The following is a 25,708-nucleotide window of genomic DNA, read 5'->3' as shown; positions in this document are numbered from 1 at the left end:
GACCGGGGGTAGAACAGAAAGGTAACTGTGGGTGAAGGCAAATGTCGCTGCTCCTGGGTGTGTGAACAGAGTGAGGGGCATCTGGGCACTTTTCCAATAGGCTGTAGGACACCTCTCGCCCCCACTGATTTTATATATTGTTGTTTTCTTTGTCTTTCCTTTATGTTTCATTGCTCTCTGTTTTCATGAGAACTCTGTTCTAGGAACCGTAGAACAAAGCCCCTGGAGGATGCTGCCTGATTAATTGGAAAGGGAAGGACAGCCCAGGCTGCCCAGCCCTTCCTCCAGCTTCCTTCCCCTATTTGGCCTTTGGATGAGAGCCCCAAGGCTGGGGCTACCGAGGAGAGGAGCTGTGCCCTTCCATCCGCCTCCCTCCTCTCCCTGATCCAGGTCTTGCTCCCACGGGGAGCCCCCCTTCCCTCCTGGAAGAAGACAAGTTGGCAAACGACTACTGTGACTACTGTCCTTTCACCTTCGGCAGCTTCTCAGCCAGTCAGACCCACTTCACCTTCACCCGAAGGAACCACAGAAGGAAAATCACCTGCACCAGGAAGTTGGCACTTCCCTATGGGTTTTCCCCAGGCTGACCAGCCGCCTATTCCATACTCAGCTTGGCTCCATGCCTGATGCCTGGCCCAACCACAGACGGTTTCTATTCTCTGTTGTTACCTTGAACAGCACGCCTGTGTGTTTACTTACTGTTTATCCGTCTCTCCAGCCACCTACTTGCCTGCCTTCTAACTTACCTGGTTTATCTACCCACCTACTATCTACTTATATCTATGTATCAATTTATCAATCTTTCTACTTATCTAGTTGCCTATATATGTATGTATCAACTTACCTGCCTTCTACCAACTAAGCCATTTACATAATACCTACTAATAGGCTTATGTTCTCCTATACCTCCTTACTTGCCTAATTTGCATACAGTTTTATTATCTCTAGTACAAGCTTGTCAAACTCAAAGAGAACACTGGCCAAATAAACAAGGTCTGAGTTTATGTGGGTAGCAAAAAAAGAAAGCTTCAATTTTCATAGAAACGTGGGGTTTATTTCAATAGAGACATGCTGAATACAAAGGGTTGAAATAAGTGAGTAATCGTTAATATAAAATAATAGAACATTTTAATAAAAGTTAATATTTTTTCTTGAACATTAACTTACCAGACGCTGAATAATGGCACAAATTAATATGCATAACACAAATAAACCTATTTTTCTTGTTCTCCAAAATCAAAATATTTCCTATTGAATACAACAAACAAGTTGATCCAAGACTAATGTCATGGCAATTGGCTGCCAAAATATTCGCTGCTGTTATTAGTGGAGAGAAATGGTGCACCTGCGCGTAAGACGCATAAGGGAAATGAATGCAACACCATGATAGTAACCAGTCATTAGTGAATGTTGTAGTTCGTTATTAATAATTATGTATAATGGGATATTGTAAAAATTAAGTTACAAAATTTTTATTAAAATGTTTCTTGCATACTGTTATATTGGCTGGGCCACAAAAATATTATTTGTGGACACATGTGGCCCTCAGGCCATGAGTTTGACATGCCTGATCTAGTACCTAGCCCTCTATTCACTGATTTCTTTCCTTCTTTTCTTACCTTCTTCCTTTCCTCCTCCTTAATCATTTATTTAGCACTATTACCAACAAGATGATGAGACCTTGGTTCTTGTCTTGAAGGAAAGATTTCAGTCAAGAGACAAAGTGGAGCAAAGCAAGCAAGAACTTATTGGCTGCAGCAAAAACACACTCAGGAAAGTGAAACAAGGAAGGGCACAGAAGAAGCAACAGGAGAGCCTCGGCTGGGCTGCTTTCAGAGTCAGAAAAAAGGGGGGCCTTGGAGACAGGTTCAGGGGGTTAGCCTGGGACGAGCTGCCACTGCCTAGTGCTCACCTGGTTGCAAGTCTCCTGTGTCCCTTGGCATTAGGGAGATGCGTGCCTATAGGGAAGGAGAGGTCTCTTTGTCATGCTAGATCCTGACTTAAGACAGAGACATTCAGATGCCCTGGGTAAGGCTGGCTTCCGTAGCAATGAGAGGGCCCCTCAGCAAGAAGGAATGGAGCCCTGGGCTCAAGAGAATGGTTACCGCCTCTGGGGGAGTTTTGAAGAGGAACATCAGCAGGAATACAGGATGCTGTATTCTCCCATTTAATAGGGAGAACATCAGGGCTTGGCTCAACCGGCAATCTGCCCACCTGCTCCTTGCCCTAGCCACTCAGCTCAGGAGGCTTGTCTTCTACTCTGCACCAGCCTGACACTCTCCCCATCTCTCCACCATCAAGCAGCTGGAATTCAGACCCCATCAGCTCCTGGCCAGGCAGCACTGTGCCTCTCTCCTCCCAGGCCCTCCTTGTACTGATCTACAGGCTCTGCCATCAGCCAAACACACAGACTAGCACATGTCGCTGATCGGCTTAGAGACCTCCTGTGTTGACACAGACATGATCAGATTCTGGCCGGGAGCAGGGGGGGATGGGGGGGGGGGAGGAGTATGTGTGTGTGGAGAGACCAGGTGGCAGGCTGCTGCTATTGCCCATGTGAGAGATGATAGCCTCTAGGCAGGCGACTTCCAGGCCTGGCTGACTCTCACCACAAGCTCTGCCCTGCCATGAAGCTGACTCAGAACTGCCATTGGAACTGGCTGCCTCTGAGGACAGGAAGGGACTCCCATAGGTGGCCTCCAGACAGCTGAATGGCCAGGGATGCCTCTCTTAGCACCAGGCCATGGGACCATGAGACTTCTTGGGATTTTTAATATTCATCCCTTCTGTTTTGTTAGCCTATCAAAGCAGGACTCTGTTTCAGATTGACTCTTAGCATTTCTAAACTGACTCTTAGCATTTCTTTTTTGAAGTCTGCCTACTTCCTCTCCTGGGACTTCTGAATGCAGTGACTGTTTCAAAGTAACCACCAATACAAAAATAGATATCGTTATCCTCATTTCATATGGGGAAACTGAGGCCCACACGAGGGAAGTGAGAGGTCCAAGTGTTACTGGTGAGAGAATGAAACCTCGGTTCTTACCTTCTTAAAGGAAAGATTTCAGTCAAGAGACGAAGTGCAGCAAAGCAAGCAAGAGTTCATGGGCAACGGCAAAAACACACCTGGACGGTGAGGCAAGGAAGGGCATAGAAGAAGCTACAGGAGGGCCTCGGCTGGGCTGCTTTGGCTCACTGAGAAGTCAGAGAAGAGGGCCTTGGACACAGCTTCAGGGGGTTAGCGTGGGAGGAGCTGCCCATTGCTCCCCTGGTTGTAAGTGCCCTGGGTCCCTTAGAGGTGAGGAGATGCTCACCTGTGGGGGAAGCAAAGGGAGAAGGGAATGGCACAGTGTGCTCCCCAGAGGGAGAGAGTGGCCACTGAGTCTTCATCCTGAGGGTGTTTGTCTCTCTCTTGCAGGTGGGCATCTTAGGGGAGGTCTGCTGATGTCTGTCTAACTGCCTATTACACAAGGTCACATAGCTGCTAGTGACAGCTCTTCACATTCCTAACCCGGTGCTCTTATTTTTTTAATGTTTTTTTAATTGATTATTTTTTAGAGAGAGAGAGGAAGGGAGAGGGATAAAGAGAAACATCGATGAGGGAGAAACATCATTGATTGGCTGCCTCCAGCACAAGGGACTGAGCCATTTTCCCTGACCAGGAATGGAACCTATGGCCTCTTGGTTCTTTGGTCGATGCTCAACCACTGGGCTACATTGGCCAGGCCCAACCCAGTGCACTTTCAGTGAAAATGCATGAGACACTTAAGTGATTGTTTCCCAAACTTCTTTCATTTCAGTACCACCCTCATGATGTCTGCCTACCACCTATACTATTATTTACTTGACAGTTTCTTTCAAACCACTCACATTTTTTTTATTCAACTTTATTTCCTAAGGAAAGTTTGTGTCTGTCATAAATGAAAAAGAATGCCACACAGGGCTGGGACTGGTTGGGCTCAGTGGTAGAGAGTCGGTCTGCAGACTGAAAGGTCCCGAGTTCGATTCCAGTCAAGGGCATGTACCTTGGCTGCGGGCACATCCCCAGTGGGGGGTGTGCAAGAGGCAACTGATCGATGATTCTCTCTCATCGATGTTTCTAACTCTCTATCCCTCTCTCTTCCTCTCTGTGAAAAATCAATAAAATACATTTAAAAAAAAAAAAAAAAAGAATGCCTAGAGGAGATAGGAAAACAGAGCAAGGTTGTTTGATTCTAGACAAATACTGTTGTCTACCAAAGGCTTGAGGTTGGAGGCTGCTGTCTGTGAAATGGGGACCTCCTACATTAGGTGCTAAAGACAGAGCCCCAAACTGAGACTGTCTCCTTGATGCCCTCAGGAGCATGGGCAGGGACTTGAAAGGGCACTAACTTTCTCCCTGGGTGAGTCAATGCTATTTGCCACCACATCTGCATGTCACTTCAAACCAGCGGCACATATTCCATGTTTTGGGTAGCGCCCTTTTATAATTTATATTTCAGCTCAATGTCTCGGAACAAAATGATGGGCAAACCACTCATGCTGAGCAGGAAGTTCAGGGTGACTTGGGGTAGGAGTAGTGGTGGAGGGGAGTGGAATCTAGGATATTTGGGGATCTCTAGTCCTGGCCCCATCCTGCAGAGTATAGCACATGTTGGCATCTGGCACCACTGTGGTCTCCATCATTTCAGAATGTTCATGTGTTGAAGGGCCCCCCAGCAAACAACTTTACAACCTTCTCCAGTCACCCCATTTTAAGGAACTGAAATTCACAGAGCCCAGCTGGGGCGTGGCGGGAGTTGGGCTGTAAGGGAGTGTGGACAAATTAGGTGGTGTCTAGAACAGAGAGGTCTGAGAGCTTAAAGTCACCTTGGAGGGGGAGAGTTTTCTGCTGGTCCCTTGCTTGCTTTCTTTGCATGCTGGCTTAGTCTTGGCGGGCTCCTGTCCTGGCCTGACTGGTGTAGGGAAACAGGCGAGAGATGAGGCTGCCTGCTCCTGAGCTGAGCATCCGAAAGCACCACTGGGCAGGCTGAGGGTGCCAGGAGGGACTGCTGGACTCGCTTCGTCTCCCACACCATGCGTTGCCTGGCTCCACGCCCTGCGGGGTCTTACCTGCCGGAGCCCCAAGGTAAAAAAGTGGGTGGAGGGAGTTGAGAATGCTTCTTAATTTAAGGTGGTCCCGGCTGGTCTTGCCATCCCAAATGAACAGACACACTCTGGAGTGGGAGTTTGGGGGTAAGAGAGGGGGCCCTTGTCCAGCTGTAGCTATTGGAAGAAATGAGGTTGTTGGCCATTTCCTTCCACTTGAAGGGCACTTGGTCAGTCCAGATGCCTGGGATGTGAGAGGGTTTTATCAGCCCTTGAAGAGTTCTGAGGGCCCATTTCCGAGCGTGTGTTGTTAGCTCTCAGCATTGGTGGCCTGGCTCGGCCAATCACAAGGCCCTCCAGCTCCCAGGTAAACACTGAGGGGTGCCCTTGAAGGACTGGACTTCTGCCAGACCCCACCCCATCCTCGAGGAAGCAGGGAAACCAAAGCCAGAGTCAGCCCCTTGGTAGAGTTGTTGAGCCTCAGCCAGCTGGCCCCTGGTCAGACGCTGCCCTCTCCCCAGCTTCCAAGCAGTGTTTTGGGGGAGAAGTGGGAGACAGGGGACAGATGGCGAGAGACAGGGTAGTACAGACAACTTGCACCTGCTCCGAAGTCAGAGCACAGGTTTGAATCTGGGCTGGCTGCGGTGTGACACTGAACCTGTCGCCAGCCCTCTCTGGGGCCGCTTTCCTGGGCTGTAAAAGGGGAGAGGGGGAAGTGTCTCCTGACAGGACAATGGCGGGGATTAAAGGGTTTAGCACAGAGCCTGGCACACTGTAGGAACTGACTGTCATCACAGGAGCCCGATGTTATCGGTGTTGCCATTGTTGTGTGGTGGAGAGTGGTGGGACTTCTTTGCTCAGACACCATAAAATGTGTGGCTTCCTCTGAAGCCCAGATGATGACAAGTTTGCCAGCTCTGTTGGATGCAGCTAGAGCTTGCTGGGGAAGTTTGTTTGCTTTTAAATTTTTTTATTTATTGATTTGAGATGGTGGGGAAGGGTTTGGTGTCCCACATATTTGCACATTCAGTGGTTGGTTCTTACAAGTTCCCTGACCAGGGACTGGACCCACAATCCTGGCGTATCAGGTGGATGCTCTAACCAACTGAGCTATGGGCTATTGCTGGGGAGTTTTTGATGGAGAGAGAGAGAGATCACTTTGACCCACCCCCTCAGTTCCAGGTGAGGAAATCCAAGGCTGGGAAGGGAAGTGACCTCACCCCCTCTCCCCCCAAAGTCTCAGGGTGGGCGGGGCAGAGGTCCAGGATTCTGGAGGAGGAAGGCAAGTCATGCGGCAGGGGGTGTGGCATTGGAAATGCCAGGGCTGAACCTCCAGTGCAGATCCCTGAGGCGTGGTTCCTCCCCCCAGTCCCCCTTCTTTCCCCCCTCCCCCCAAGGGCACCCAGCTTCCTGGAAGTGAACCTGAGAGCAAGCTCTGGTTCACATGCCCTGCAGGGTGGTTTGCTGCCTTCACGGTGGTGAGCTAGACAGAAACCAAGGGAATGAGCTCCCTGCAAGCCAGGGAGTGCAGACCGCATGCCCGTGGGCAGGCTGGCGCCCCTGCAGCAGGGGACGCCCTGGGAGCGCCCTGGGCTGTAGGGGTGCCACGGAGGTGCTTCTGAGAAGCCACGTGGTAGACGCCGCAGGGGGAGGCTTGGATGCCTGTTGACTCTCTAGCCCAAGCCTCGTGGAGCAGAATGAAAATGAAAGAGAAAAGGGGCCGCTGCCGGGGGTGGAGGCAGGGTGGCCAGGTGACTGGCCGTCCCAGGCTCTCAGGATCCCGGGAGCTGTCGGAGGGAGAGGCCGCCAGCAGCGCGGCACCGCGCGGGAGTCCCGGCAACAGCGGTAGGTGAGCAAGGTCGCCTCTTGCAACCCCTAAAGTCGGGCTGGGAATCCAGACTCAGGGGGGCAGCGATTTGCCGGGGGTCACACGGGAGCAAGGCTGGGAGCAGGGGAAGAGGATGGGCAGGACGTAGACCTGGGAAACTCTGGTTTCCAGCATCAGTTGAAGGACCAGGAGCTGGGAACCAGGGCTGGGCTGCAGCACCCCTGAAGCTTGGGGAGGAGGGAGACTGCGGGGAGAGCTGGGTGGGAGGGGAGGGAGTGTCCGCAGAGGGACTGGGACGCGGAGCAAAAGCAGGTGGTGGGGTCCGCCCCAGGCTGACCCACTGCGCCTCCTTGAATGCGTAGAGGCGCGCAGGTGAGCGCCGAAGACACAAGCTCTTCCTCCGTGGGGACCCTTGAAAAGGGAGCGTGGGGCTGTTTCCCTGTTGGATAATAGCCCTGCTCAGACTGTGGAGTCTGGGAAAGGCCCTCCTGGTGGGATCCCCTGCAGGGAGGGCTCTGGGCAGCCCGAACTTGCGGAACTTTAGCCCCTAGAGAAATCCGCTCCTCTCTGAGGACATTGGGAGACGGGGTCTTTTCTGGAATGTCTTGGAAGGTTGGTATCTCTGCCTCACTTCGGGGTCCTGAGCCCCCGAAAAGGGGGCGTGCGTTCTCTAGGGTCCCAGAATGCTGGAATTGGAGCCACCATGTCTAGCTCTGTCTGGGGGGTTCCTTACCATCGCAGTTCTCTGAGCCCCACGGCCCCTCTCCCCACCTGATACAGGGGAGGGGATACAGCCCTGAAGGCCACAGCACCCCATTTCCAGTGGCAGCCAGGGGCTCTTTACTTGGGCAGAAAGTCTTCCATCTGTTCCCTGCTCCCTTTCCCCACCCAAGGAACTACTTCAGGTCAACCAGAAGGTTAAGAAAATCAATGCTGCTGATTTTTTTTTTTTTTCCAGCCAAAGGCCATTTGGATATATATAATGTCACTATCAACTTAAAAATTATCCTGCTATATTTGGTCAAACATTTAAGTAACTCACCCCTAGTTCCTTGGCAGGCTGTACATAGTGTGCAGGTTCCAAGGCCCTGCCCCTAAACCCCATTGGCTAGGCCTGGGGTGGGCCTCCTCGTGGCAGGTTAACCATTTATCCCAGGCGATTCTTATGTCAGGGGTCCAATGGTCATACACACATTGAGAAGCATAGATGTGCCCCAACCCCTGTCCTCTCTCCATGTTACAGAAACTCTGGGAACTTCCCCAGGAGGTTTTGTCAAAGGCCATATAGCCGAGTGGTTGGTAGAGTCAGGATTTGAACTCAGGTCTCCAGAGCAGCAGGGAGGTATCCCAAAGACTTGGACACTTGTGTGGTGAGTGGTCCAAACACAGTTCTCCAAGAGGCTTTCATTGACACTGGTCTAACGGCTGTGTGGTACTAATTAGGTTACTTTTTAACAAACTGGTAAGGCAGCTGACGTTATTTTGATAACCTTGTTTTGTTTTCAGTGGCAAGTGATACTGTGGTTTTGGGTGTGTTTTTTTTTTTTTTTGGTTTTTTTTTTTTCATATGAAGTAGTTATAGAAAGTTTTCTTATTCTAAAGTAATAACAAACCTGACCAATGTAACCTTTTTAAATGTGCAATTTAGAGGCAGTAAGTACATTCATGATGTTGTGCAACTGTGACCACCATCCATCTCCAGAACTTTTTCATCTGCTTCAACTTAGTCTGTCTCTGTTAAACAATAACTCCTATTCTCCTCTCCCCACCACAGTCCCTGGCAACCACCATTTAACTTTCTGTTTCTAAGAAATTGACTATTCTGGGTGCCTCGTATAAGTGGAATCATCTATTTGTCTTTCACTTAGCATAACACCTTCAATGCGCCTCCATGTTGTAACCTGGATCAGAACTTCGTTCCTTTTTATGGCTGATCGATATTGCAATGTATGGATAGACCATGTGTTGCTTATCTGTTTATCTGTCCATGGATACTTGAGTTGTTTCCACCTTTTGTCTAATGTGAATAGGGCTTTTATGAACATTCATGTATATGCCTGTGCCCTTGCCTTCAACTCTAGAAAGTTTTCTTTCTTTTTTTAAGTACATATGTTTTTATTTATTTCAGAGAGGAAGGGAGAGGGAAATAGAAACATCTATGATGAGAGAGAGTCATCAACCATCAACTGGCTGCCTCCTGCGCGCCCCTCATTGGTTATGGAGCCTGCAACACGGGTGTGTTCCCTCACCGGGAATCGAACCATGACCTCCTGTTTCATAGGTTGATGCACAACCACTGAGCTATGCCAGCCAGGCTAGAAAGTTTTCTTTCAAAATAAATATATTTGTTTCTTTAAAAATTAACTTACAGAGCCGAAACTGGTTTGGCTCAGTGGTAGAGCATCGATCTGTGAACTGAGGGTTCTCAGGTTCGATTCCGATCAAGGGCATGTACATTAGTTGTGGGCACATCCCTGTAGGGGGTGTGCAAGAGGCAGCTAATCGATGACTCTCTCTCATCGATGTTTCTAGCTCTCTCTATCTTTCTCCCTTCCTCTCTGTAAAAATCAATTAAAATATATATATATATATATATATATATATATATATATATTTAAAAAAAGAATTAGTTCTTACAATGTGTGTTTTTTTTTTTAATTAACTTACAGAAAATGCTAAGGTAAATTATGGAATAGGTGGAATGAAGGTATGATGAAAAATTGTAAAGGAGGCAGATGATTGGCTGAAGTTTGGGAGACTTGGGATTAGTAGAAAGACCTGGTAGCTATCGTAACAATCTAGGCTGTGGGACTGAGAGCGCCTAGATCAAGGGCAGAGCAGCTGAGGGACTTTTGAAATGAAAACTAGAAGAATTGAGGAAGTGTCCAGTGGTAGCAGAAACGGAGGCTCTAGAAAATGCCCTTGGGGGAAGGAGAATCATAGCCCTCCTGGTGTTCAAGGAAGGCGCTGCCAGGTGAGTCAGTGTCTTCCTGGTGAGTGGAAATAAAGCCTCTCTTAGTGCTCAGAATGTGTCAGGAAGGAGACACAAAAGGATGCTCATTCAACAATTCAGGTTCCCAGGCCCTGCTCCAGACCTACTGAATCAAAACTTAGTGGGGGTGAGCCCAGGCTGCTATTTGGTTAGAAACTTTTTCAAGCAGGTTTTTTTGTTTTGTTTTGTTTTGTTTTGTTTTGTTTTTGTTTTTATTCTTTCTAGGCAGTTTTCATTCATAGCCAAATCTGTCAACTGCTGAGCTCGGTAGACAGATCCTGGCAGGCAGGGCCAGCCTGTGATTCATCTTGGAGTCTCCAGCACCCAGCAGAGGGCTAAGCGCTGGCGTAGGTGCCATGTTAGGTAGAGCGAAGGGTCTGGACTGGAGTTGGGGGCCTGATCTGCAGCCTCGTTCTCCTCCCCTCCCCAGCATCTCTCTCAGGCTCTCATACCCCCAAAATGTGTTGATTTCTTTTTCCAGGTCACTGACTGCAGCTAGAAATGTTGGGATATGCAGAGGGAAGGCCACTGGAGGATGGGGAGACCAGGTAGCTGGGAGGAGGATTACCTTCTGCACTAGCACTGCAGGCACCCCTCTGCCCCTGGCTGCATCTCTTATAGTATGTCTCCTCCCTTTTTGTCCCAGGCCCACCAGCCTCCCATCCCCAATAACTGTACCACTTACAGACACATGCACAAACCAAGGTGGTCTTGTTTGAGTTCTAAGATTCCCCAAGTTGTGATGAGGTGGATTCCTTCATTGGGGGTCCAGAGAGATTGGTGGCTTACCTGAGCTCTCAGTAGTGGTCTCTATGGGGCTATCTGTGAGGTTCTTTATATGTAAAAAAATTTTTTTTAATTAATTTCGAGAGGAAGGGAGAGGGGGAGAGAGAGAGAGAGAAACATCAATGATGAGATAATCATCAATCAGCTGCCTCCTGCACATCCCGCACTGGGGATAAAGCCCAGTTGACATTCAACCTTTGAACCATGCTAATTGGACCAATTGTGGGGTTCTTTATGATTTCCAGACTCCACTTGGGAAAAACCAGAGCGGAGTTGTCTTGGGTGGGGCTCCCTGGGAAGCAAACTAGGAGATGGAGATCTGCACGTGGGAGGTTTAATTTGAGAGAGGTCATGGTTGGTGGGGGAGACCCAAGAGGAAAGGCAGGAAGCAGGACTGGGCAGCGGGAGGTGTTGGGTTACAATCCAGTTATAACAAAGGTCTCAGCCAATCCCAGGGGGAGTGCCGAATCTGGCACAGATTATAGGGTTATCTCACATTGAGGCAGAGACCAGATCTTTGCAGGCCACCGCCACCAATCATCACACATGGGCTACCCCTAGAGAAGGGTGTGACTTTGGACTATTTTGAGAGAGCTTGAGCTGTGAGCTTGAACCACTTGCCCTCAGCAATCGTTACTAACTGTGTTGTCACCACGGTATCCGCCACACAAGTGTAAATTGTCAAGTCAGAGAGTATCCTGAGGCCAAGGCCTAAACCGTCCCTTGAAGTTGTGGTTTTAACTGTACCCTGCACAGCCCCCTTATAGGAGGGGAGGTTCAGGGTCCCCCAACCCCTTGAACCAAACAGCTCCCTCATCACCTGTTCTGAGTTTCGGGCTCCTTTCAATTTCCTTTGAAAGCCACTGCTCTAAAGTGACATTCTTACTTAACAGATGAAGGCACTGGAGACCAGAGAGGGAAAGCGCTCACCTAGTGTCACCCAGCCCATTAGATGCAGAGCAGGGCCAAAATCCCAGGTCTCATCAAGTCCCTACCTTGATGCCATCCTTAGTCTATTGTAAACTCAGCCATCTCTATGGCCATTCCTGTGCACTCCCTCCCCCCTCACTCCAACTGCTGAGAAGCCCTGTGAATAGGGCCTGGAGCCAATCATGCTTCCATTTTTGGCTTTCCTTCTCTGAGGCCCCTTTGTTCAGTGCACAGGGGCTGGGGAGCTGTGATTGAAATGCCAAGATACTTGAGGGTGCTGAAACTGGGGGAGGAAGGAGGGGTAAGGGGGTCCACTGAGATCCAATGGAACTCCATGCCTCACAGTTCCCAGACAGCTTATCTCTTAACCTCCTTTCAGTCCAAGCGGGCATCAGAGCTGGAAAGACACACCTACCATCCTAGATGCCGTAACTGCCATGCTTCCTGCTCCTCCCCTTTGTGGAATTGACTGTGTGGATGTGCAGGGCCAGTAGCCTCCAAAACCTTCTGTTGGAATAGACTTTCCTGTGCATCCCAGTTCCATTGTGGGGCAGAACAGAGTATAATCCTGCCTCTTCCTGCCCCAATCACCCACCATTCCAAGCCATCATCTTTCTAGCAGGTCAGAGACAGAAGGAACCTTAGAGGGTCTCTAAAACAAGGGTTGCAGCTGAAACCAGTTTGGCTCAGTAGATAGAGCGTTGGCCTACAGACTGAAGGGACCCGGGTTCGATTTTGGTCAAGGGCATGTACCTTGGTTGTGGCACATCCCCAGTCAAGGGTATGCGGGAGGCAGCTGATAGATGTTTCTAGCTCTCTATCTCCCTCCCTTCCTCTCTGTAAAAAATCAATAAAATAAAAAAATTAAAAAAGACAAGGGTTGCAAAGCCAAATGCCTGAATGACCATAATAGTGCAAAATGGGGTCAGGCAGATGGCAATAGGGAGTTGTGGGAACTTTGGCAACAATTGTGCACTCTATATGGAGACGTTGCAAGGGTAACTAAGATACCCATAAACATACTCAAGTTGCCTTAGGCGACAAAATACCTAGGCTTATGGGCCTGACTCAGCCCTCATTTTTGAGTCATATTCCAAGTCAAGCTCCCTATGGCATAAGAGCCTGAAGTTAGAGTGGAGTGCCAGAGCTAACCAACAGCCGTGTTTCCAGACCTCTCCTGTCCTGCTGTTCCCTAGTACATGCTCACACACATGCACACACTTGCATGCACACACCTCTTCTGATCTCCCCACCTGGAAAAGAAGAGACCAGAACCACCAGCCCCATAATTCCCTCAGCGTTGCCACATCACATATCAAAGTTTCCCTTCTGTCTCTTGTGACTTCCTCAAGTTCCTCTAGGAAGTGAAAGTCTTGAGTGAGACCAAGTTTCTCATTTTTCTGCGGTGCCCACGCTGGGCTGGCAGACAGCAGGCCAGACTGCTGGGGATTTCGCCTCTGAATGTGGCCCTGCCTTCCCCTGTCCTTCTCCAAGTCCTGACCATTCTCATCTCCTCCCCCCAGAATTGCAGGCTCTTGGGCCCAGATTGTCCCTACGGGGTCTCAAGAGTGCAGGTGTTCCTTTTCCAGCATCTACAGGTGGCAGGCTCTGTTGGGGAGCCACACCCCATGAAGCTTCCATCGTATTTGACTTTGCTTTGTTTCTTGTAAACTTCAGGAGCCTTTCAACCTTGCTAACTGCCCACCTCACTTCATAGCAGTCTGTGCTCTTTGGTTCACATAAGGCAACTCTCAGTTTCCCTCTTCCCTTTCTGCCACCCATTCCAGCGCATTCAATGTGCACCCCTTTGTTTATATGTGTCCTTTCTTTTAAATTTATTAGGGTGGCATTGGTTAATAACATTATAGAATTTTCAAGTGTATAATTTTACAATGCATCATCTGCATACTGCATTGGAAACTCACTACCAAAAGTCTAGTCTCCTTCCATCACCATATATTTAACCCCCTTTACCTTCTTCATCCTCTTTGCATGTGTTCTTGTAAAATATGTGTTGTCATTCTGCATGTCTAGAACTGGGCTACCTGAGTTCATCCTGTGTGGTTTTTTGTTTGTTTGTTTGTTTGTTTGTTTGTTTAACTCTGTACTGTGTTATTATAGTCCACCCGTGTTGCTCTGTGTGCATTTGGTCTGCTGCTTCTAATCACTGCACCATCCTGCATGGGTTGTGGTGGCTACTTTTTCCTGTCCCTCCCACAGCAAGGGATGACAGGTGGCCTCCAACTGCCTGTCACCACTCATAGCACAGTGGTGAGTATCCTCAGATGTGTGTCCTTGTAGAGCTATGGGACTAGTTCTTGGAGCTGCACAGACCCAAGAACTGAATTGCTGGGTTGTGGGGTCTACACATCCTTAGATATGCTGTGTGGTCCAGTTCTTCTCTGGAATGGTCACACCAGCCTGTTTCCACCAACCCATTTGAAAGCACTGCCCAGCTTTCCGGTTTTTGCCAGTTGTACAGTGTCAAGTGACAACTTGCTGTTTTCATGGTGGAGCTTACATCCTAGTAGCATGTCCTGATGTATCACTATAGGCGAGTCACAGCAAACAAATGAGGTAGACACTCGATGCCAAGCCAGCACAGTAGACCTCACAACCTAGAGAAGCTAGGTAACACATGTGATCTCACACAGTTAATGTGGAACTGGGGTTTGAACCCAGAGCTCACCCTTTTAACCCCTGTACTACGGTATTATGATCATATTTTGTCTCTCTTCTAAAATATTATCTGAGTCTGCATTACACCCTTCTAGGCAGGGACTATATTTTGAAAACTCTTTAGGGCCTCTGGAGATCCGAGCCAGTGATTTTCTTATAGGAAATGCTCAGTAAATCATTGTGTTACAGAAAGAAAAAAACATGCAAGAGGTTTCTTTGAGTTTATTTGAAGTGCAAGTATAAAGAGGAACTCATAACTCATTTGACCTGAAACCCACAAAGATGCTGATTGGATGCTGGTTGTGGTAAATAAGTATCTCTGGGAGCCTGCTTCCTATCACTGTCTCACCTCCGGAAGCAGCTTGTCATGAGGGTGCTTAGGGGGCCTTGAGGGAATAGAGAGGGGAAAGACAATGAGAAATCTAGAATCCTAAAATGCCTTAGCATTTTAGGATTCTAGATTTTAGGACTCCCACACCCAGTTGGTGAAACTTGGGTTCAGAGAGGTAAAGAAATGAACTCAAGATCAAAGATAGCCCAACTGGCATGGTTCAGTGGTTGAGCATCAACCTATGAACCAGGAAGTCTCGATTTGATTCCAGGTGGGGTGAATGCCCAGGTTGCAGGCTTGGTCCCCATTGGGGGGCATTCAGAAGGCAGCCATTAAATGAACCCCGGGGTAGCGGAGAAAGGAGGTCCCGGAGGCGCGCACACTGCGCACAGAGAAGGGACGGTCGGCTGTGCCGCGGGATTGCCCTGACGGGAAGGAGACTGGGGCTCCAGACTGCTGTGAACGCCACCTCCAACTCCACTTCCAACTGAACTGAACCCCAATACCGGACTCATTGTGGGAGAGCATAGACTGTTTGGCAGCAGGCGAAAATCGAGGGCACCTTTCTCTCAGAGGCGCCGGCAGCGAGCACTGAAGGACCTGCATAGGGCGGGGCTGACGGAAGCCAAAGCTGCAGGCTCCACCCTGAAACCCCGTCCCATCTGTAACTGCGAAATGCGACAACAAAATAGATCACAAACGAAAGAAATGGAGGACAAAAAGCGTCTGGATATAGAGTTCAAATCTACGCTTATAAGGTTTTTCAAGAATTTCCTAGAAAAGATGGATAAGGCCTATGAGGATATGAAAAGAGATCAACTAGAATTAATAAGGAGTCAACAAGAAATGATAAGGGATCAACAAGAAATAAAGAATACATTGTCTGAAATAAAAAATATTCTACAGAGTCCTAAAAACAGAAGGGAAGATCGCAAGAATCAAGTCAAAGATTTGGAACATAAAGAGCCAGAAGACACTCCTCCACAGAAGCTAGAAGGCAAGAGAATCCAGAAAATTGAAGATAATGTAAGAAACCTCTGGGACAACTTCAAGCGAACCAACATCAGAATTATGGGGGTTCCAGAAGATGAGAGAGAGCAAGATATCGAAAACATACTGAAAGAAATAGTGACAGAAAACTTCCCCCACCTGGTGAAAGAATTTGACTTACAAGTCCAGGAAGCGCACAGAACTCCAAACAAAAGGAATCCAAAGAGGACCACACCGAGACACATCATTATTAAAATTCCAAGAGCAAAAGATAAAGAGAGAATATTAAAAGAAGCAAGAGCAAAGAAGGTAGTGACTTATAAAGGAGCACCTATACGATTGTCAGCTGACTTCTCAACAGAAACCATGCAGGCCAGAAGGGAATGGCAAGAAATATTCAAGGTGATGAATAGCAAGAACCTACAGCCAAAAATAAGCTACCCAGCAAAGCTATCACTCAGAATCGAAGGCCAGATAAAGAGCTTCACTAATAAAAAAAAGCTAAAGGAGTTCATCACCACCAAACCAGAATTATATGAATTGCTGAAGGGGGTTCTTTCAGAAGAGAAAGTAAACAAAGATAAAAATTATGAACAACAAATACGTAATTATCAACAAGTGAATCTAAAAACCAAGGAAATTAAAAAAATCTGATGAACAATATTAACTGTTGAATATAATAGAATCAGAGGTATGGAAGGGGAGTGAACTGACGATTCTTGGGGAAAAGGGGAGAGGGGGGCGTGGGAAGAGACTGAACATAAACTGTGCACCTATGGATGAGGACAATGGGGAGAGGGGAAAGGGCAGAGGGTGGGGTGGGAACCTGGTGGAGGAGAGCAATGGTGGGGGGGGGGGGGAGGAAGGAACATTTGTAATAATATGAAAAATAAAAACTTATTAAAAAAAAAATGATTCTCTCTCATCATTGATGTTTCTATCTATCTATCTCTCTCTCCCTTTCTCTTCCTCTCTGAAATCAACACACACACACACACACACACACACACACACGTGTAATAATAATTATTTTTTTTAAAGATCAAAGGTATAGCTGGAACTCAAACCCAAGTCTCTAGACACACAGTTCTGAGATTTTCTGTTCCTTCCTCCAGAGGAGAAGTTCATAGTCAACAAGTAGAGAAGTATCCCTTCTCATACTCTTTTTAAAAATTTTTTAATTAAATTATTATCTGTGTACATATACCATTGCACCTCCCCCATACCCCTTCTCATACTCTTGCACTGCAGTGCAGACTAGTGCTGAAGGTTTTGGGGGGGCAACAGAGAAGCCCCTTTCTCCCTCTCAATTTCTCCTCAGACCCTCAAAGATATATGCCCTCTTTCTGGGAGGATGTTATGTTGACACAAGAAGAGCTACATAAACTGAACATCAAGTTGCTTGGGTCTGACTGATGACATTCTGGCCACACGATTTCCCAGGGAGGGAAGAGAGAAATGAATTTTTATTTCAGAAACCGTTTTGGTGCATACACTCTTTCAAAACTTTCTTGGTGGTGGTGACAGGTGTTGGCAGCTGGGCAGTGATTACACTCTTCCTATGAGGTCTGTGAGGCCTCCTTAGGCAAAACAACAGAAATCTTGACTTGACAATGTGGAGAATCAGGCAGGAGTGGAAGAAAAAGAGTCCCTTAGTCAACCTCAGAGGTAAGAGGTGAATTATAATAAGATAGTAATAATAATAATATTGCACTCATCATGTATATGTTGGATGCTGTTCTAAGCTTCCATTCATTAAGTGCTTTCTAAACACCAGTCACCTTCCAAGGGCATTACATGAATTAACTTACCTAACCCCTAGGAGTTACCAGTGATTATAATCCCCATTTTATAGGTGGGGAAACTGATGCTCTGAGATTTTTTGTTGTTGTTGTATGTTGTTGTTGTTTATAATTTTATTGTTTTCTAAGAGGAGGGGAGAGGGAGATAGAGATGGAAACATCAATGATGAGAGAGAATCTTTTTTTATATTTTATTATTTTTTAATATATTTTATTGATTTTGAACAGAGAGGAAGGGAGAGAGCCAGAGAGCCAGAAACATTGATGAGAGAGAGTCATCGATCAGCTGCCTCTTGCACACCCCCTACTGGGGATATGCCCGCAACCAAGGTACATGCCCTTGACCGGAATCGAACCTGGGACCCTTCAGTCCCCAGGCCGACGCTCTATCCATTGAGCCAAACCGGTCTCGGCTGATGCTTTGAGATGTTTAAACAGTAAACTTGCCCAGGTTGTGGTGGGTTGCCTTCTTTCTCTCTGCCAGTGTAGTGTCCTGTGTTTGATTACATTTAGTGATATTGCCCAAAGTTAGAAGCTGAGTCTGTCGATTAGTGAGGCTCAGCTTCACACTTTGCCCTGTGAGAAAACAAAGATTGGAAAATCTGACCAAAGTTATACAATGCATTCATGGAATTGCTGGGGGTCAGTTCTGAGTTACTATCACTAAGTCCAACTGCCTGGGAAAAGAGGCAGATGGATACAAAGTAGAATCCCAACCAATAGCATGGACTGAAAGTGGGAGGCAGGCATCAGGCAAGATTTGGGGTAGGGAAGTCTTTCCTCACCATCATTGAGAAATGGTAGATTTCTTGGGGGCTCTCAGGCCAAGTGTTGGGAGAGATGCAGCCCTGTCTCCCCGCCTCCCTGCCTCGGCCCAGGAAAAGGGCGGTAGCTCAGCCTTTCAGTTATGCTTCCTCTAGTCACGGCTGGCTGGGCCTGATGCAAACTTGTTGTTTGGGTTCCTGTAACCACTGCCTAACCCATAATAAACAGGCAATTCTAGCCAGGGCCCTCTGTTGGATTGGAAAGTCCATTCTCTGTGACTTCTGGGTCTGTGCTGAGATCCCCACCCCCAACCCCCACACCTCCCATCTGTAGTGAGAGTTGTTGAGTGAAAGGAAAAGAGCACGTGGAAATGGTGAGCTGTGTGTATTTTCTCACAATCTTACCCTCCCTTTGTCCTTCCCCACTTCAACTCTGCTTTCTTCTGGGTCAGGTGGGGGTCCTCAGAAGGCTCTCCCACACCCCTTCAAGGCCAGCTCTTCTCTCACCTCCTCCAAGAAGCTTCTTTTTCTGATTCCTTCCAACATGTATCTGTGTCCCATGTGGGTTGAATGGTGGCACCCAAAAGGATATCAACACATCAAATCCCTAGAACCTGAGAATGTGACCTTGGTTTGGATAAGGGCCTTTGCAGATGTAATTAGGTTAAGAATCTTGAAAGGAGATCATCTTGGATTATCTGGGTGGGCCCTACATCCAATGGCAAATATCCTTGTAAGAAAAAGGCAAAAAATTTAAGACACAAAGAGGTGATGTGACCACAGAGGCAGAGATTAGAGTGGCTTGGCCAAAAGGTCACATGCCAAGGAATGCCATCAGTTCCCAGAAGCTAGAAGAGGCAAGGAAGGATTCTCCTCCAGAGCCTCCAGAGGGACCAGGGCCCTGTCAGCACCTTGATTTTGGAGTTCTGGCATACAGAACTGTGAGAGAAGAAGTCTGTATTGTTTTAAGATGCTCATTTTGTAGTGGTTTGTTGTAGTAGTAGACTACCTAAACTTGGGACCAGGTGGGGGTATTGGAGCCACGCAGGTGAGGCTTCAAATTGGTTTTAGCTGGCCAGAGCTAGCCTACCTTCCAGGATTAGTGTTTTGCCCTGCTGGTGTTTCTCAGTTGTTAGAGCGTCAGCCTCACACCAAAGAGTCGCAGGTTAGATTCCTGGTCATGGGCATATACTTGGATTGAAGACAACCAATCAATATCTCTCTCTAACATAGATGTTTCTCTCTCTCTCTCTCTCTCTCTCTCTCTCTCTCTCTCTCTCTCTCTCTCTCCTTCTTCTATCTCTAAAAAATAAAATTAGTAGAAAAAAATAAAAACTTTATTGGGATATAATTCACCCATTTAAATCCAATGGTCTTTTTAGTATATATCCACAGTTGTGCAATACTCTGCACAGTCAATTTTAGAACATTTTCATCATCCTCCCCAAAAGAAACCCTGTACCATTAACAGTTGCTCCCCATCCGCCCCCCACACACAACTCTATCCCAATCCTAGCCACTAATCTACTATCTGCTTCTAAAGATTTGTCTAATTGGCATATTTCATATAAATGGAGTCATATGATATGCGGACCTTTCTGTTTGACTTCTTTTACTTAGCATGATTGTTTTCAAGTTTCATCCATGTTGTAACATATGTTAATACTTATTTCTTTTTATGGCTGAATAACATTCCACTGTATGGATTTACCACATCCTGTTTACCCATTCACCCATTTATGGACATTTAAGTTGCTTCTGTTATTCTGACTGTTATGCATTGTACACAAGTTTTTGTGTGCGCACGTCCAAGGTTACCTTAAAGATTAAATGAAGTAGGATCTAAGGTACTTTCTATGGCCTTTAACAAATGATAATGAAAGATCTTACAGAAAATCTGCCCACTGCTTCAATTTACAGATTAGGAAACTGAGGTACAGAGAGGATCAGAGAATTGTTCAAGGTCACCCACAGCAGTAGAGCATTACAGCTAGATGTAGGTCCTTGAGTCAGTCTGCCCAGACCAAATCCTGGTTCCACTTGGATTTGGGTTACCATATGTAAGTCACTTCATCTCTTGGAGACTTAGTTAGTTTACTAGAAGAGTCAAGGAAGGATTCTCCCCTAGAGCCACAGTATAAGATCAGGATAGTGATAAAACCTGCCTCGTATGGTTATTGATGTGAGGAATAAATATGCTAGCCTATGGGTCTTGCACATAGTAGGTGCTCTCTGTCCTAGCTGTCATCATTTATGGCAGTGCAAGATGTGGAACTCGGGTCTCCTGGCTTACCAGGTGTAAGGTGTCTTGACTCTACACTTTTCCAGTTTCCTCTCCTGTATCATGAGCATCTTCCTAGTGTGATTGTAAGTTTTTTGAAGGAAGGAATTATGGCTTCCTCTTCCCATGCCCTGAGTATAGAAGAGGAGCTGAATGAGCTCTTTTGCACACTTTCTTTGGCTACCCCAACCCTGGCCTTTACCAGGTAACTCAGCTGGTAACTATGTTAATTCCCTACATCTTTTCAACATCTGGGATAAGATGACCAAGTGTGTCTCCCTTCCAGGCAGTGGACAGTGTACCACCATGGAGTTGGGGTCTCTGGAAGGAGGATACCTGGAGCTTCTCAACAGCAATGCCGACCCTTTGGAGCTCTACCACCTCTATGACCAGATGGACCTGGCTGGCGAGGAAGAGATCGAGCTCTGCTCAGGTGCGAGGTCCCTTCCTTCTGTTCCTCTCAAGCCCCTCCCCACCCTCAGCCTGCAGTGGAGATTAACAGCAACCAGTCAGTGTAAGCGCTGGCCACGGAGCTCTGGTCAGCACCGTGGACAGCTCCTGTCCCTGGCGCGAGGCTGGCTCTAGCACTGGGAATGTCTCCTAGTCTCCCAGCACAGCCCTGCTCGCTCCTCCCTTCCGCCTCCCCAACCAGCCCTCTTCCCAGATCTCTCCTATTTCCCTGCAGAACCTGACTCGGATACCATCAACTGCGAGCAATTCAGCAGGCTGTTGTGCGACATAGAAGGTGATGAAGAGACCAGGGAAGCTTATGCCAATATCGGTGAGAAATATTCTGACCCAGAAAACGGACAGTTAAGGGGCAAGGTTTTTTCCTCTTTTGTTAGTCTCCCCCATTCACCATGAGCCACAGCCCCTCTCTCACAAATCAGAGCAAGGGGGGATGTGAGGCAAGGGCTAAAGAACAGACTCCAGGGCGGACTCCAAGAAGATGGAGAAAAGTGAGGGAGACTGGCCCCTCCACAGGCAAACAAAACCTCACTTTTACATCCTTTGCTGCCACTTCTCTACCCTTTTCTATTTCTTGTTCTTTCCTCCCATTCCCGCCAGCTCCTAAGCCCAAACTACTCTAATCCCCCGATGTGCTGCATCCTTACAACAAAGGAAGTAGGCAAAATTAGTATCTCTATTTTACAGATAATGAAATGGTGTTCAGAGGTGAAGCAATCTACCCAAACCTGCATTAGAGATAGTTATGGGCAGGTCTGAAATGCTAACCTACGTCTTTCTTGTTTCAGAGTCCTACTCTTAACCACGAACAGGGAAGTATCGGGGGTGGGAAGGTTTGCTAAGGCATAAGCTCAGAGGCTGGGTTGCAGCTTTAAAAAGAGCTAGGCTTTCAGAAAGGCGGAAGTCTGGGGAGAGGTGTTTGCATTGTTGTTGTTTGGGAGCTGGTTGGGGTAAGGATCCCTCCTCACCGGAGCCACAACTATCCCACACAGAGACTTTGTTGAGGTAGAAAAAGGCAACCTTTCTTTTGGAAGACACAGCCCCTACCGGAAAGTTAACCGCTTGGCTATTACAGTGCAGGCTGAGCCCTGGCCGCGTCCTCAGCTGGCTGTAGCTCAGCTGGTTGTAGTGTCGTGTCTCATACACCCAAAGATGGCAGGTTCGATTCCTGGTCAGGGCACTTGCCCAGGTTGCGGGTTGGATCCCTGGTTGGGGTGTGTGAAGGAGGCAATCAATCGGTATTTCTCACATCGATGTTTCTCTCTCTCCCTTCCTCTTCCTAAAATCAATTTTAAACAATGTAAAGTGCTGGCTGAATTTCCTGCCTCCCATTTGTCCTCTTAGCTGGGCACCTTGTATGCTGAACAACCTGCACAGCTGGTCTTAATTGCCCTTTTTCTGGCAACCCCAGGAGCACGTCACTCAGGGGGCCTGTGCTCAGCACAAATGTGGCTGGTCTTTCCCAGGGCACAGTCCGGTGTCACACCAGGGTAGAAGACGGAAAGGGGTTTCAAATTACAGAACCGAGAGCCTGCCTGCTTCCTTTCTTCCTGGGAATTTACTTGCAGGAAGCAGAAGTGTTGGGGCTGAGAGCACTCACACTTCCTCACAACAGGAGGCCGTAGCAAAGAACCTGGGCATCACCACGATTTGGGGGTTTCTTCCTGAGGGGCATCTACACAGGAAGTGGAACTGCCTGAGCTCCTCAAGGCTGTGGGTTTGCTCCTAGAGGGCCACACCCTGGCATGGGCACGCAATCATTTGAGACATCCTGAAATATCACGTTGGCTTCCATATGTGTAAAAAAAATGGGAATGATAATCACACTTTCCCCCATGGAATGGCTGGGGAGAATTGAATACATACACATATGTATGTAAAGTAGTTAGAAAAGGAATTTGCAAAGAGTACGCATTCAATAAGTATTAGGTACCACCCCACCCTAATAGTCATCATCTCCATTATAATCATCATCATCATCATGTTTGCCCTTCCTCCATTCCTCAGCTCAGAAGCCTTTATGACTCCCTATTATCTATAAAATTAAGTCCTAAATTTCCCAACATAAAATTTCTCCTGCAGATACCTGTCTCTCAGAGTCTCCCATACATACCCCAAATATCCAGAAAGCCCCTACTCTCCACCTCTCAGACTCTGCCCCATCTTTCAAGGCCTGCCACCAGGATCCCTTCCTCTCAGAAGCCCTCCCTGACTGCCTCATCCCACTCTCTCCTCAGACCTCCTGCCATGATCGCTGTCTTCCTACTTGTTCCAAACCACATTCTCCTTTGTATAATTAGCCAGGCTCTCAGCCTCTAATGCAGAGCCTCTAATTTCTCACCATCGGTTCCTGGGTTGTAGGCATGATTTATTCTCATGACACGGATGATGAAGTGAGGGGCCCCCGAGAGGTTAAGTAACTGGCCCAAGATTGCATAGTCGGGGAGACAGAGCTGGAATTGAAACTCAAGCCCCCCTGACACCTCGTCCACACTGCACTGCACTCCTTTAGAGCAGTAGATACATTTTTGCGGTTACATACCCCAGCCCTTCTGTTAGATTAAGAGCCCACGAAGGCTCAGTGTTCCTTCATGAATGTGATCATTCATCCGGCAAACATTCTTGGGAACTCACTGACTGCACTTCTCCTTGTCTGGGCAGCGGAACTGGACCAGTATGTGTTCCAGGACTCCCAGTTCGAGGGCCTGAGCAAAGACATTTTCAGTAAGTTGGGGGCTCTTGGCTCAGCCCACATGTCCTTCCTTGTTCCTTGGGGAGCACTCTAATGCCCGAAGACCAATCTTTCATGGGTGGTCAGATCCCTTCCCAACAGAGGGACAGCACGGGTTCAGCTGGGGTGTCCATTGACTGTGCCTGTTGGCGTCTGGTTTTCTTCCAAAGTCGAGCACATAGGATTAGAAGATGTGATCAGCGAGAGTGTGGAGATGCTGGAGGAAGCCGGACAAAAGAGTCAGAAAAGACGTGAGTGAGCCCCGCCCTGGCCCTACCCAGTCTCCCTTGACTCCTGGCCCTGCCTCCGCTCCACAGCCTGTTGAGGCTTTCAGTGGCTTCCCTCATTCAGACCTGTCGAATCCTCCTGGGTGTGGGTGTTCCACCTGCCTCTCCCCTCACCACGGCCCCCTGGAGAGCTCGGGAGGAACCAGACAGTCCTGGTGCGAGTGGCTACACTCCTGGTGGGTCTCTGTCACTGGCTGTGTTGACTGCTATGTCTGAAGGACCTTTTGGCTCTGGCTTCCCTTTTGTCTTTAGCTGACACCCCTGTATGTGGGAGAGTTTTTGGAGTCAGCAAGGCCTGGGCTTTAATCCTGGATCTGCTACTTATGCTCCCTGTGAGCTTGGCAAGTACCTGCACCTTTTTGAACTTCCTACTCAGTCTCCCTGCCTCCTCAATCTGGCAGCCAACAGGAGCTTTCTAACTACAAACCAAATCATTCCGCTTCCCTGTTAACCTTCCAATGGTTGCAAAATACATCCCACAGGGCCTGCAGGATCAGGCCATTTTCACCTCTCCAAACTCCCCATAAGCCACCCTGCCCCAGCCACACTGGCTTCTTTCCATTCCTGTAACCCACGGACCCTTCCTGGCCCCAGGGCCTTGGCACTTGCTGTTCTCTATATCTGTAATGTCCTTCCCCTACTTCTTTCCATGGCCAGCTCCTTCAGATCTTTTAGGTCTTGGCTAACATGTCACCTCCACCAGGAGGCTTTCCTTGACCACAATTTTCACGTGATTACCTCGTTTACTTTCACCTTGTTGTGTCTCTCCTAGCACCTTAGTACTGTCATAGTCTGAACTAATTTTATTTATTGCCTTTTGCCTAGTTCCTCCTCTTGTCTTTCTTACTCGTCACCACATCCCCAGCATCTACCACAGTGCCTGGCATGCAGTAGTACCTCAATAAATACCCGTTGGATGAAAATTATCTGTAAAATGGGCATAACAGCTAATGACGTGCATACTATTTGCCAGACCACATGTAAGCCCTGTACCAATTTCTTTACGTTCAAACAGTTTTTCTTAGTTTAATTCTCTCGGTTCCCCTCTCTGAAGACAACCTATGCTGTCACTTTCCTCTTTGCCTTGTTAGACATGTTATTTATCTAGAACCCAACTCAAAGTTGTGTGGTTTTTTCCTTTTTTAATTTTCTACACAAATGGCCACGTTTTTTACCTATGCTATCTGCATCTGGCTTTCTTCATTTAACAGTCTAGGGGTGGGGGTGGGGGGGCGGCAGTCACTTCTACATTACTGATAGAGAATTGTCTTGCCTCTAGGAAACTCTTTCTTCCTTCCATCTTTCATTTCCCTTCCTCTCTCTCTCTCTCTCTCTCTCTCTCTCTCTCTCTCTCTCTCTCTCTCTCTCTCTCTCTCTCTCTCCTTCCCTCCCTGCCTCACTCTTGCTTTCATTTTATGAATGTTTTCCCCAACATTTTTTATGAGGATTGGCCACATACAATAAAGGTGGAAGAATTGTGCTTCAAACCACAGAGCTACCACTTACATTCTACAGTTAATGTTTGGCTGTATTTGCCTGAACCCATTTCTATCCATTTGTCCATCCCTCTATCCAGCCACCCATTCATTCGTTACATTTGGGAAATTTTAAGTGAATTGCAGATGCTAGCACACTTCCCCGTACATCTTTCAGCGTCCTTCCGTGTTCATTTTCAGGGCTGCACAGTATTTCACTGGTGGATGAACTGTATTTGTTTATCCCTTGCTAAGGGACACCATTGGTGTGCTAAGTATTTGATTCTCACTCACCAATTT

The 25,708-nt window shown here is 47.6% G+C and overlaps 1 protein-coding gene across 6 annotated transcripts in view; it reads left to right on the top strand.

Annotated features, from left to right (window-relative positions):
* Positions 1–25,708, top strand: part of CIITA (class II major histocompatibility complex transactivator) — a 51,359-nt gene that overhangs the window by 5,785 nt on the left and 19,866 nt on the right. For 2 of the 6 annotated variants that reach the window (XR_014794802.1, XM_084881102.1), the window contains exons 1-5: positions 6,507–6,909; positions 20,734–20,880; positions 21,133–21,228; positions 23,577–23,639; positions 23,817–23,897. Coding sequence is in view for 5 of the 6 variants with exons in the window: in XM_084881102.1 (XP_084737228.1) it covers positions 6,723–6,909; positions 20,734–20,880; positions 21,133–21,228; positions 23,577–23,639; positions 23,817–23,897 (574 nt within the window). In the remaining variant the exon portion in view is untranslated. Of the gene's footprint in view, positions 1–4,903; positions 5,105–6,506; positions 6,914–20,733; positions 20,881–21,132; positions 21,229–23,576; positions 23,640–23,816; positions 23,898–25,708 lie in introns of those variants that run through there. The other 4 variants (XM_084881103.1, XM_084881101.1, XM_084881104.1 and 1 more) reach the window with 4 other exon arrangements.

The sequence above is a fragment of the Pipistrellus hanaki genome (assembly GCF_964339955.1).
Source record: "Pipistrellus hanaki genome assembly, chromosome: 4".
Lineage (NCBI taxonomy): Eukaryota > Metazoa > Chordata > Mammalia > Chiroptera > Vespertilionidae > Pipistrellus > Pipistrellus hanaki.
Note: the sequence above shows the minus strand (reverse complement) of the source record. Positions and strands in the feature narration are given on the sequence as shown.